Raw genomic sequence first — 13,161 nt, 5'->3', positions numbered from 1 at the left:
TTCCTTTCTCATCTTTTGTGCCTACCCATCAGCCCCATGCCCAACATTTCTCCTTCTATCACCCCTCTCCAGCACCATGCCACATCTCTCCTTCCATTCCCTTCACCACTATGTCCAACATTCCTCCCTCTTGCATCCATTTCAATCTGTCCCACTGTTCCCTTTCCACCACAATATTTCTCCCTCTCATCTGTACCTCACTCCCTCCCTATGACCAAAAATTTTCCTTTCTTCCATTCCCGTGTATACAACCATCTCTTTCCCTCCCTTCCTCTCTCCCAAGTTCATGCTTTCTGTGTCCAAAAACGCATTCCCTCCCCCACCTCAGCATCTCTTTCCCTCCCTTCCTCTCTCCCAAGTCCATGCCTTCTGTGTCCAAAAACGCATTCTCTCCCCACCTCAACATCTCTTTCCCTCCCTTCTTCCATCCTCTTTCCCAAGTTCATGCCTTGTGTCCAAAAATGCACTCCCTCCCCCACCTCAGCATCTCTTTCCCTCCCTTCCTCCATCCTCGTTCCCAAATTCATGCAGTGTTCAAAACGCACTCCCTCCCCCACCTCTTTCCCTCCCTTCCTCCATCCTCTCTCCCAAGTTCATGCCTTGTGCCAAAAACGCACTCCCTCCCCCCCTTTTGTGTTCCGCCTCCCAGCCCTCATCTGCAAGCAAAATGTAGCTCGAGCCGCGAGGCTCGTCTTCTTTTTCCTACCTGCCCTGCCGCAGCACACAGCCGACCGGAAGTCTTCCCGATGTCAGCGCTGATGTTGGAGGGAGGGAGGGCTTTGCTTAAGCCCTCCCTCCGACATCAGTAGGTGTAGGAGGTTGAATACAGCAGAACAGTGGGGTGGAGTGAGGAATTTGAGATAAGCAGTTATGGGTAAGTTGGATGTTGATGTCTAGATAGGTGGTTTAGATCAGGGGTGTCAAAGTCCCTCCTCAAGGGCCGCAATCCAGTTGGGTTTTCAGGATTTCCTCAAATGAATATGCATGAGATCTATTATCATACAGTGAAAGCAGTGCATGCAAATAGATCTCATGCATATTCATTGGGGAAATCCTGAAAACCTGACTGGATTGCGGCCCTCAAGGAGGGACTTTGACATCCCTGATCTAAACCACCTATCCCAGCGAGCCTAGGAGGCGTCCCCATGGGATCCCCGTGACCCGAAGGGGGAACCCGCGGGATCCCCGCAGGTCCCACGGGATTCCCGTCGTCCCCATTCCCATGCAGCTTTCTACTCTGGATCATCCACAAGCTGTGTAAACTTCAGGGCAGTTGGCAGCATGCTTCCTCTGCTGCTGAAAACTCTCCATGCATCCTCATTTCACTCCACGCATGCTCAGTTCATGTATATTTATTTATTTTAAAAATTTATATACCATTTAAAACTAAATGGTTTACACACTTTACATACACAATATTAAAAAGAAGACAAGATAAAATCAAGTAGATAATAAAATATACATGTAATAAAAATATACTTACAATCCTCAGGAAAATACCATAATGTGGATAGTAGAGATCATAGATAATTCATCAATTTTAGCTAAAGTAACTATAAAAAGGCACCTACGAATAGCTGCGTCTTTAATAATATGAACCGAGCAAGTGAGAGAGTTCTCAGCATTGGCAAATGTAAGCATGCCAGTGCTGCCTGAGGTTTACACAATTCAGGGAGGTTCCAGAAAGGATTCTTTCGCTGGTAGGGCTTGGAGATCCTTGCCAGCCAAGAAATTAATTTATACTGTTTGAGGGAGGAGAGGGGAGGGGGACAATGGATGGAGAGGAAATGTGTGGGCAATGCCTACCCAGTCCAACCTCAGGCCCACCCAAAAATAGAGGAATGGCTATATTCCTGTGGCACAGGAAGACTGCTTGCATTGTAGACACTGCCTGTGACCCAGCCAAGAACAGCGATTCTGAGCCAAGATTAATCATGATTAAAAAATTTTAATTATGAAAAATATTTAACTAGTTAATTGCATTAGTTGACTAGATTAATCCAGCCCTACTAGGAAAGTGTTTATTTGAAGCCTACTTTTCCTTGTAGAATACTAATGTAGGTGTCCAAAAACACACCTATATTTAAGGTGTAAACACCTACACCAGCCATAGAGCTGTTGTATAAACACATTCCCAGATTGCAAAAAAAAAAAAAAAAAATGTACATAAAGATTTTATAATCTAGGTGCATAAGTATGCATCCTTTCCGACTCTACTCAAACTCTGCTCAAGTGAATGATAATTATCCACAAATTACATGTCATTGCATCTTGGTGCATATTTACAGTATACCACCTAGCCAGAAACCTACTCATTTAAATGCATTTATGCAAATTCTTGCCACCTAAAACTAGATGGCTCCTTATAGAATTACTCCCCCAAGTGTCTTATGTTTCAGTTATCCATGGTGTTTTGTTCAAAATCCTCATCCATGTGCTCTGATCATACCTAATTCGCTAATCAGTGCCTGTGACATGGATGCTGGTTAGCGAATCGTAGTGTTATGCGGGCTTAGGTGTCTGTCCATAAGGACATACGCAATTCTATATAGGACCCCTGTGTGCAATTCTCAAAAGCTGCTTATGCAGCTTCTGAGACTGGGCATCCTATACAGAATCCAGCCCATTATGTCCAGAAGATTGAAGAGCTTTTAATTTTGGGAAGGACTTTTACGTTAAGTGCTTGTTTTTATTGTGTTTTTCCTGAATGTTTTGTATTTGGGTTTTGGTCTTTTGTACACCATTATGGACTGTTTGGGATATGTGCAATGTATAAATAAACATTTGTAGTTGTATGAAGTATTTGTTTGATAAATAAGATGGGTTTCCAGCAGCAATTGTTTGGGCTATTTATGGGTCACTCCAAGCACAAGTTGGGCTACTTTTTGCCATGAGTTTGGCTGGAAAAGTTTTTGCCATCTGGCAACCCTGCCTTCCTCTATGGTTCTCAAAACACACAGTAGTTTGCTGGAAGAGGTAGTGCTTAAAATAGGCTGCTTCTGGCCACCCCCACCAGGGCCTTTCCTTTGCCATGTTCCACTCACAAAAGTTGCATTAGAAAGGTGGGGATGATGAAAAGATGCTGAGCCTTGGGGGGGGCGGGGGAGCAGAGAGGAGAGAGGAAAGACCCAGAGCAAAGGGGAGGGGGGAAGAGAGAGGAAAGATTCTGGACTGGAGGAAGCAGAGATATGGGAACAGAAAATTCACCCCACCCCCACTGGAATGTCCTCTATCCCTGCAAGTAATCTCTTCCATCCCTGTCTGTCCCCATAACCTTCAGAACTTTTTTTAAAAAAAGTTTTATTGAGTTTTAATGAAAATACAAACTCAAACATCAGCCAAAACAGGCATTAAACCAATAACAACCTCCCCCCCCCCCCAATTCCTCAACCTCAAACCAAGAGGTTGAACCAAGGAACAGGACAATAACCAATCAGTCGATTCCTTAAGTCCGTGCAGAAACAGAAGTCCATCTACAGTATGTGGTCTTGCTGTGATCGCTCATCCCCCAAGACACATCTAGACTGCAGAAAAGGAGGGGAATCAGGAGGAAAGCATGGCTGTGCTGCGGTAAGTCTTTGTAATTCAGAGTCTGCATTACAAAGGCTCACTCTAGCCCCCCCTCCTCTTCTGCAGTCTACTTTGACTACAGAAGAGGAGGGGATTGGGGAGAGCATGTCTGTGCCCTCTAACGTGGCCCGAACTTGGGGAAGAAGAGAAGAGTTTTGTGTGGGGCAGGGCTAAGGGTGGAATGGGGTATGACTGTTAGCCGATAGGGGATGGGAGCCACTCGTCCTTTTTTATAATGAAGAAATCTGGTAACTCTACTCCATCCTCACTCCCGCATTCTCTACAGTCTGCAATGCATTGAAACTATGGTACCTACTTAGAAATTCCTTCAGTGGTTACTCATTTCTTCTGATTCTTGGGCTTTGTATTTCTTTTCACAACTGCATCTCCAAGTCTTGTGTCCATCCAAAATCATATCTTTCCAATAAAAGAGTACATTTTAGTGCTCATCAATAGAGGTCATTCTCAAGTAAAAGGAAGACCAAATGCTGCTCTTTAGGCTGCCTCTTGCCCCAATTGCTGATCTCAGAATATCACTATTTTACCATGTTGATTCTTGAACTGCCATTTTGTGGATGGAGACAATTTAGAGCCTTCCAAGCACTCCATTCCTCCTTGCAGCTCCAAGTCCTCTTTACTTCTGTGCATGTCATGGAAGAGAAAAAAGATGCCACTGCATCAGGGGTCAGGACTGGGAGATCACCAATTGCTAGTCACCACATGCAAGTGCTTGTCGATCAGGTGACCTGATTCTGCTGGCCCATAGATGTGCAGGTGTGCTGATCAGGGAAGAGCCACTGCTAGTTGTGATACAAAGAGTCCTAGTATGGCCTCGTATAATTTTGCAGGAATCCCACAGGAACTACATCCATCCCCATGGAATTCCTGCAGACCTGGAGGGGATTCCCACTAACCTTGATCCTGTGCAGCACTCTAAATGAGACTGTACTAGGAGAGAGATGCTGGACTAATGAAGGAAGGGAGAAAGAGGTGCTGGGCCACAGGGGAGGGGAGTCAGTGGAGGGAGGTGCAAGAGAGAATGGAGAAGTTGCAAATAGGAAGGAACAAGGACATGGAGAATAGATGCTGAGCATGAAGGGAACTTTCGTATGGACAGGGACACAGAGGGGCAATGGTGGACTCAGGGAGGAAAGGGGACACAGATTTTGGCAGGTGAGGTTCCTATCCACAGTAAATATGCATGAGATAGATTTGCATCTCAAGGAGGCAGTGCATGCAAATCCATCTCATACATATTCATTGTGGATATCCTGAAAACCTGCCTGTGACTCTTGAGAACCGGAATTGCCTACCTCTGCAGCTGATGTTTGTGTTCTAGAAATGAATTAACCACCTACATATACATTAATATAGTTCATGTTTGACAAATCAACATTAGTTGTAGTAAACTCCACTCAGCCCAATTATTCTGAGAAAAATATAGCAAAATAATTCTTAAAAGCGAATATCAGATTTACAGAAGTGAAAGTACAGAATGCAAAATATAATACTTGTTCTTATTTTATTTGCATCCCTTTATGGTTGAGAGACACTAGCTAGTATTACCTGCACGATAGTGGAAACATCTACTGTCTTTCAAGTCTGAGAAAAAGAATACCATATTTTTCGCTCCATAAGAAGCGCTTTTTTCCCCCCAAAAAAGTGGGTGAAAATAAGGGTGTGTCTTATGGAGCGAATACCGCCCCTCCCCCCTCCCCCGGTTACCTTATTTTAATTCTGCCGCCTTCCCTCGCTGGATATGGTTGCCTCTCTAGCGGTGCACAAGGCTGCCTACCTGGTCAGCTGCCGCGGCTGCCTCTTCTCAAGTATTAAAATAAGGTGATGGGGGGGGGACTAAAAATAGGGAGGGAAGAGGGAGAGGCCAGGGCCTGCCTTCCCTTTCCCCTGTCCCTACCTGGGGGGAGGAGGCTTGGGAGGGGGAGGCCTGCCTGCCTGCCCTTATCTGCCTGCCAGCCACTAGACAACTAGAGGGGGGGACAGGGTACAAAGCCTGGCAGGGAGGGGGACAGGGTGTAGAACTTGGCAAGGAGTGTGAGGTTGGGTGCAGAGCCTGGCAGGGAGAATTTGGTTCAGAATGTTTTTTTCTTGTTTTCCTCTTCTAAATCTAGGGTGTGTCTTATGGTGTGAAAAATACGGTAAATTAAAATTATGAGTTTTATCTAACTCTAGCTTATGAATTATCACTATAAGTCTGGATCATCATGTTCCTGATATTTCACACTACAGCTAATTTTACAATGAGAAAACGCTAACCTCTCTGATCAGATCTAGATAGCCACATGTGCATACCAAAGCAGAATGACGCTGTTTGTGAAAGAATACTTCTCTCACAGCAGAATAAATTCACACATCGCTTCCAAATATGTCTCAGGCTATGTTTGCTGCAAATACGACACCGATAGTCTCCTTTATCCTTTAGCAAAGGTTCTTCCATTGCAACGGATGAGAAAATAGCTTAAATATAGAAAGGTCTTCTGGTGATCTCTATCTGTGAAAGGGAAGAGCCACTAGGGAATGTGCAATGCAATGGTATTCTGTTCTTCAGTGTATCAGTATATTTGTTTTGTCCAAAAATCAGAGGATAGAAAAAGAAATTTCAGCAGCAAGTAGGGCGTGATTATATTGTTTTTATATTCTTCCTAATCTCTGCACTGCTTTCTTTCAAAGCTTGGGAATTCTAAGATCGTATCTGCTGTAGATGAACTGAAAATTCATGCTTGTAGTTTATCAGATTGCTTTTACTTATACAAAGAACCAAATAAATTGCAGTAAACATGACTAAGACCCCCCTAATACAATCTATGATTCATCAGTACACCCGTTTCTTGAATCTGTGTTATTGCCACCAGTAAGTGTGATCTGATAATCCCTATTTCCGAGCACATACCCAGAGAGAACATTGGAGGCTTGCAATCAAGATTTTTCAGCCCATCTCAACCTGATGTGTAGGTGGAATCTTATTAGATGAATTTTACCTTGATGAGGCCTACAGTCCACCAATTCTGACCAGTCAGCAAGGCCTGATTCTTACATATACAAAAATACATAATATATATTGATGATCGTCTAAGGGGCTGTCAGAGTTTGACGGAATCTGTTGCTGAGGTAGAAGGTGAAAGAAGCCTCACTGACAAAAATGGTGTTGCAGTGCTTATACAGAGGAGAAGAGATGGTGAAGACTGTACTAGATCCTTGGTTTCTTGTTAACCTCTTCTCCCCAGTCAAAATCTAACATGGCGTCATCAAAATCTTTACTGGTAAAGAGAGACTTGCTTGAAATCACAGGTTTCTCACTAGTTGGCGCTAGCTGAAAGCACTTCCTTGCACTACCTGTTTTGATGTATGGGTTGCCCAAAGGCAGTCCCTGGCTTTCCTTAGTGCTACATGGGACATGGCCTGGATGGGGCTTTTCAGACCTGGATTCAGGAGGTGAAAAAGAAAACTTGGCTAGTTTAGCTAGTGTGCTGGCAGATACCTTCCCTCTTTCAGGGTCATTTGATACCTGTAATTTGTCTGTAGGCTGGAGAGTGGTATTGCCTTTTAAATCTGTTTTACCTTCTGCCTTTGAACACCTTGATATAACTGCCTGCCTTGGTGTGACTTCCCTTTCTTGTAGCTCTGCTGTGTAGCCACAATTTTGTTTGTTCTCTCCTGAACCATTATCAAACCTCTCTGCTATTGTTTTTTGTAGCCTCACGGCAGGGTGGCAGCCTTGCCTCTGTCTATCCTCTTCAGTGCCATTTCCAGGCAGCTCATCTGTCTTAGTGTTCTTAGACTGTGGCGGAGGCGATGCTGTGCTATTTTTCTTAGGAGTGTGCACAAGCTGTGTCCTTTGTTTAAATGAAAATTTGGTCAGCTTAGAAAGTGGGGTATTTGAATTTTCAACAGTTTCACACTCTTCTTCTTGCTCCATCATAATCTGACTTCTTTTTTTCAAGTAAGGTGGACGCCTGTTGCATGTAGGAGGCTCAGAGTGAGATAAACTACCAATAGCTTTCATAATATTGGGACACTGTGATGTATCCAAAATGTCACCTACTAGATGAACTGGCACAGATGTGGAAGAAGTCACATCCATTCTCTTAGGGTCATTTGCACTTTTGGACCATTCTTGAAGAACATTTTTGTGCATTTTCTGCCAATTCTTTGAGACATGTTCAGTAACCACAGAATCTGGCATATTGGTGCACTTTGTTCCCGTCACATTGGCTCCTAAAGCACAACTTGCATGGTCTTGTGTCTTTTTGTTAATGCACAGGGGAGCCATCTCTTTCCCATATGCAGAACTGCAGCCCGGTGCAGAAGCATGCTGCACCACAGACCTTTTCTTGGTCTGGCTTAGGCCTGGGGTTTCGTTACGCTGGGGTTTCTCAGAACCTGGGCAGGAATCCTTCAGTGTTTTCACAGCTGAGCCTTCTGCTTCTGAAAGCCTGGTGTCTGGAGATATTTGAACAGTTTCTTCACTTTCTAGGGCATCAAACCAGCTGAGGTTCTCCTCATGGTTGCTCCCATTCTCATTCACGAGAGATCCTGTTACACTCTTGCTGTCAGGTTCTTGGTTTGATAGCAGTTCTAGACACACCTCTGCATCTTTCATACTCACAGAAGCATTGTTTTCATAGGCACCATCTTGTCTGCTTGTTGTTGCTGGATGTGACATATGGTCTGTGTTCAGAACTGAATCAACACTTAAAGAATTAGGGATATTCTTGGTGCTGGACTCCTCAGAATGGGACTGGAGAGGCATTTTATTCTGTAATCTGTGGCACAGAAAAAAAAAAAAGTTTTATTTATCTATTTACTTATTTATTAATTCATTCAAATATTTGGCATACCACCATTTACAGAGTATCATGATGGTTTACATAACCCAAACCAAAGCAGACAATAACACAAGTAGACAAAAACCACAAGTTACCAAAACTGGATGATAGAAGACATCAGTAATCAGGACTAAGACATACCAAGACAAAAGGGAAAGGAGTAAATAGCAAAGATACTTACCTGTAGCGGGTGTTCTCTGTCATCCACAGAACCCAGTACAGACACTGGCAAATGCATTGTCTTTTTTAATTTTTAGGCAGAACCTATACCATGCATGTGCTGATGCCTTCCCCCCAAATGTCAGCTCATGGGACCATCAGTTCAGTAACAAAGCTAAGAAGCCAAGTAGGGGAGGGAGGTGGGCAGGTTATGAGAATATATGCCTGCTGTCCTTGGAAAACACATGTATCTTTGCTTTCTTCAAGGACAAGCAGGCATAATATTCTCACATGTGGGACTCCCAATCTTCCTGGATCATATCTCTGGAAGAGGTTAAATATTGAATATACAGGAGACTGGTGAAACCCTATAGGGTTGGAGGGAATGTTTGCTTTAATTAGAGAATAGATTTTGCAGTACTGCTTGCCCAAACCAACTGTCTCATCTGCAGTTGTGTTCTAAATAGTAGAGTGAAGCAAATGTATGGATTGAGGACTAAGTAACTGCTTTGCAGATTTCTTCAATAGATGCAGAGTGAAAATGAGCCACCAAGGCAGCTATAGCCTGTACATTGTGAGCTATCACACAGCCTTGTAGTATCAACCTAGCCAGAGTATACTCAAAGAAGATACAGTGTGCTAGCCAAGTGGAGATGGTTCTTTTGGGTACAGCAACTCCTAGCCTATTAGGATCAAAGGTGGCAAAGAGCTGGGAGGATCCTCTATGTGGCTTAGTGTGATCCTGGTAGAATGCCAGAGCACATTTGTAGACTAAAGTGTGAAGGACTGCTTCTCCAGGATGATAATATGGCTTTGGAAAGAAAACAGGCAAAATGTTGGATTGGTTGAAGTGGGATTCTGAAACTACTTTAGAGAGGAATTTTGGATGTGTTCAAAGGACTACCCTGTCACGATAGAACCTTGTAGATGGAGGATCCAATACAAGGGCTTGAAGTTCACTCACCTGGCGTGCAGATGTGAGGGCTATGAGGAAAATGACTTTCCAAGTGAGTAATTTGAGAAAGCAGTATGTAAGTGGCTCAAAGGGAGATTTCATAAGACCAGAGAGAATTAAGATCCCAAGCGACAGGAGGAGTTTTGATATGTGGTTTTGTGTGGAATAGGCCTTTCATGAAACAGGTTACTAAGGTATGTACAGAAAGCGATTTGTTGTCTAGGTGGGAATAAAATGCACTGATAGTACTGAGATGAACTCTAACTGAATTGGTTTTTAGACTCAAATTAGAGAGGTAGAGAAGATAGTCGAGGATGGATAGAAGTGAACATGAGACAAACTCCAGAAAATTTAATGCACACCAGGAAGAGAAGCATGACCAGTTGAAGCAATAATAGTGCTGAGGGAAGGTTTCCTAGACACTTCAATTACAGCAGATACTGCAGCTGAGAGGCAGAAAGCGTTTACCTGTTTGGTGCAAGAAACAAGACTTAGTGCTAATGAGTGGGGGTTGGGATGAAATAGGGACCCTTTGTTTTGAGTTAGAAATGTTGGAAATGGTTGCAGTTTCCATGGTTTCCTGATCGAGAGCTCTAGGAGGAGTGGAAACCAAACTTGGCATGGCCAAAGAGTGCTATGAGGTTCATGGTACCCCAATCTTGGTAAACATTTGAATAGAGTTTTCCCTATAAGAGAGATTGGAGAAAATGCATAGAGGAACTTTTCCCCCTAGTGAAGTAGAAAAACATCCAGTGCAATGTGATTGGGGATAAAGAGTCTTGAAAAGAATTGTGTAAGTTTGCTGTTCTGAGAGGAAACGAAGAATCTATGTCCAGCATTCCCCATCAAGAGAAAATCACATGCAAGAGTGTTGTGCTGAGCAATCATTCATGAAGCTGAAGAAGTCTGCTCAACTTGTTTGTCAACATATTCTGCTTCCTCGCCAAATAAACAACCTTGAGAAGTATCCCATGAGTGGTGGCCCAATTCCAAATCTTGATTGCCTACAGACAAAGGGGATAAGATCCCATGCCTCCTTGTTTGTTCAAAGAGAACACAGCGACCTGGTTGTCCATACAGATGCATACTACTTTTTGAAAGAGGCAGTCCTGGAATGTTTTGAGAGAATTCCCTATTTTTCTCAGCTCTAGAAGATTGATATATAGGGTCTGTTCATGGTGAGACTACACTCCCTGATCATGGAGATAAGGCTAGATGCGCTTCCCAGCCCAGCATCGAAGCATCTGTGGTTAAAAGTTTCTAGTGAGGCGGGGACTTGAAAGGTTAGACACAGGGCAAGATTCTATGGTACATTCTACCACTGCATTGAGTGCTGTTGATCTGAGGTGACTTGAACTGGAGCAGAGAGGGATCCTGTAGCTTGGGACACTGTGGAATTCTGAAGTGAAGGCATGCAAATGGGGTCACATGAACCATCAATGCCATGTGACCGAGCAGGCTTAATATCTGGCATGCAGAAGTGTGCTTGAGGGTAGAGACTGTTTGACACAAGTGAATGAGACTGTTGACCCTCTGCTTGGATAGAAAAGCCTGAACTTGAATGCTGTTCAAGAGTGCTCCTATGAACTCCAAGGTTTGAGATGGTTGTAGATGTGACTTTTGGTAGTTGATGGCAAACCCTAGAAGCTCGAGGAGACAAACTGTTGAGGTTATGGCATGCTGAGCTGCTTGAGATGATGAAGCTTTGATAAACCAGTTGTCTAAGTAGGTAAATACATTAAAACCCCATGAGTGAAGTGTCGACACAACTACTACTAGGCATTTTGTGAAGACATGAGGAGCAGAAGCTAGTCCAAAGGGCAAGGCTTTGTTTTAGAAGCGTCAGGGACCTATGTAGAAGTAGAGATACTTCCTGTGAGTAGGTAGGATGGATATGTATGTGTATAGGCTTCGTTGAGATCTAGAGATCAAAGTCAATCTCTTTTTTCTAGCAAAGGTAGAAGAGTTCCCAGGGAGACCATGTGAAACTTCTCCTTCAGGAAAAAATTTGTTTAAGCCTCTGTCTTTTTTTGGTATCAGGAAATACTTAGAGTAGAACCCCTGACCCCTCTCTTGCAGAGGAACAGGTTTTATTGTGTTTAGCTGGGGAAGGACTGAGAGTTCCTGGTGAAGAAGGGTCTTTTGGAGGGAGCTGAAGAAACTCTTTTGGTGGGTGGTTTGGAGGTTTTATTATCAGACTTAGGGCATAGCCCTAAGTAACAACTCAAAGAACCCACTGATCCATTGTGATAACAGTCCAATATTGTTGACAATCTGCCTCTAATAGGAAGAGCTGGAAGTAGAATGAGGGGGAATATTGGTAATACTCTCTATAAAAGAGTCAAAAGGATGATTGCTGTTTGGACTGAGAATGAGGTTGAAACTTTTGTATCTTAACAACAAATGATTTGGGGATATGTTAGGTTGTTTATAGATATTTATTTATTCTTTGATTAACTGAGGGAGGAGTGGGGGGGAAATAATTTTCTGTCATCAAATCCTGTAAGTTATTGTGCTTTAATCTTAATTATTGTTATTATTATTATTATTATTCTATGTAAATGTATTAATTATTGTGCACAACTGTAGTATTAAAAATAAATAAAGAATAAAAAAGAAAATGGTTTACTATAATGACGTTTCATGTTGCAGTAGTATAAATGTCTAGAACTCTAGATGGAGGAGTGTATCTTTTAGAAGAAGGCCAAGAGGCTTGAAGCTTTGACATGATTTCAATAAAGATTTTCATTAAAGGAGACCCTCATGACTCAGCTGTTTCAGCAAAACAATGAATTCATGTTGGTGAGTTATTGCGAGAACTCGCGGTAACCAATCACTAGCGGCTCTCCATGGGGCAAAAGAGCAGGAAGGCCACTCTTGCTCTGGTTCACCTCTGGACCACCAGGGTGGTACGCAGAGGAGGCAGGAGAGAGGTAAAAGAAGGCACAGTCAGCCAGGACAGGAGGGACTTAATTGAAAGTTAGGCACTTATTCCAAAGCACCTACCTAAAAGTGGGTACAGTTAAGGAGCAGAACATAGGCATGGTTTGAAGTTAGGCACCTGTTTTTGACTTAGACGCTGTTGTGTGCCTAACTTATGCCCATGCATTTAGGCCAAGAAAACCCTGGAATAAATAGGGTATGCCTAAAAGTTAGGATGCCTGGTGATGCCTAATGCTGCTTAGGCAGCACTAAACATGATTCTCTACAGTGCGCTTTTTATAGAGTTAAGCTTAGCTGCACTAGTCAGCCAATTTCTTAGGCAACCTATATAGAATCAGGGCCTTAGTGAATCTGGGTATTTGTGGTAGGGAAGACCTTGTGAGTGGGGAGAAGTCAGTAAAATGAGTAACATAGAGAGATTAGCACCCGTCCCTACACAGTACCATCAGCAGGCAGTACTTAAGCCTATGCAAAAGAAGAACCTAATGCCCAAAGTTGGTGCACAGTCTGGGGTTAAGCAACCTGTTACTTGTTCATCATTTTCCAGGTCTAAAGCTAAGCCTATCACAACTGAGTTAAAAACCCCAGTGAGATTAGTGCAGAAAGGGTTAAGTCCCAAAAGTAAGGTGGAGCTACCTATTGCTAGGCAGAGATCTGGTTTAGACCAGGTCAAAGCCTGGAGAAATAAAA

The 13,161-nt window shown here is 43.2% G+C and overlaps 1 protein-coding gene across 5 annotated transcripts in view; it reads right to left on the bottom strand.

The window, feature by feature from the left end:
• Positions 1-2,142: 2,142 nt before the first annotated feature.
• Positions 2,143-13,161, bottom strand: part of MCM9 (minichromosome maintenance 9 homologous recombination repair factor) — a 144,540-nt gene continuing 133,521 nt past the window's right edge. For all 5 annotated transcript variants that reach the window (XM_033937220.1, XM_033937221.1, XM_033937223.1 and 2 more), the window contains one exon: positions 2,143-8,351. In XM_033937220.1, coding sequence (XP_033793111.1) covers positions 6,776-8,351 — 1,576 coding nt within the window. In that variant the 3' untranslated portion in view covers positions 2,143-6,775. The remainder of the gene's footprint in view (positions 8,352-13,161) is intronic.

The sequence above is a fragment of the Geotrypetes seraphini genome, chromosome 3 (genome assembly GCF_902459505.1).
Source record: "Geotrypetes seraphini chromosome 3, aGeoSer1.1, whole genome shotgun sequence".
Taxonomy (NCBI): Eukaryota; Metazoa; Chordata; class Amphibia; order Gymnophiona; family Dermophiidae; genus Geotrypetes; species Geotrypetes seraphini.
This window is presented reverse-complemented; position numbering and strand designations above follow the sequence as displayed.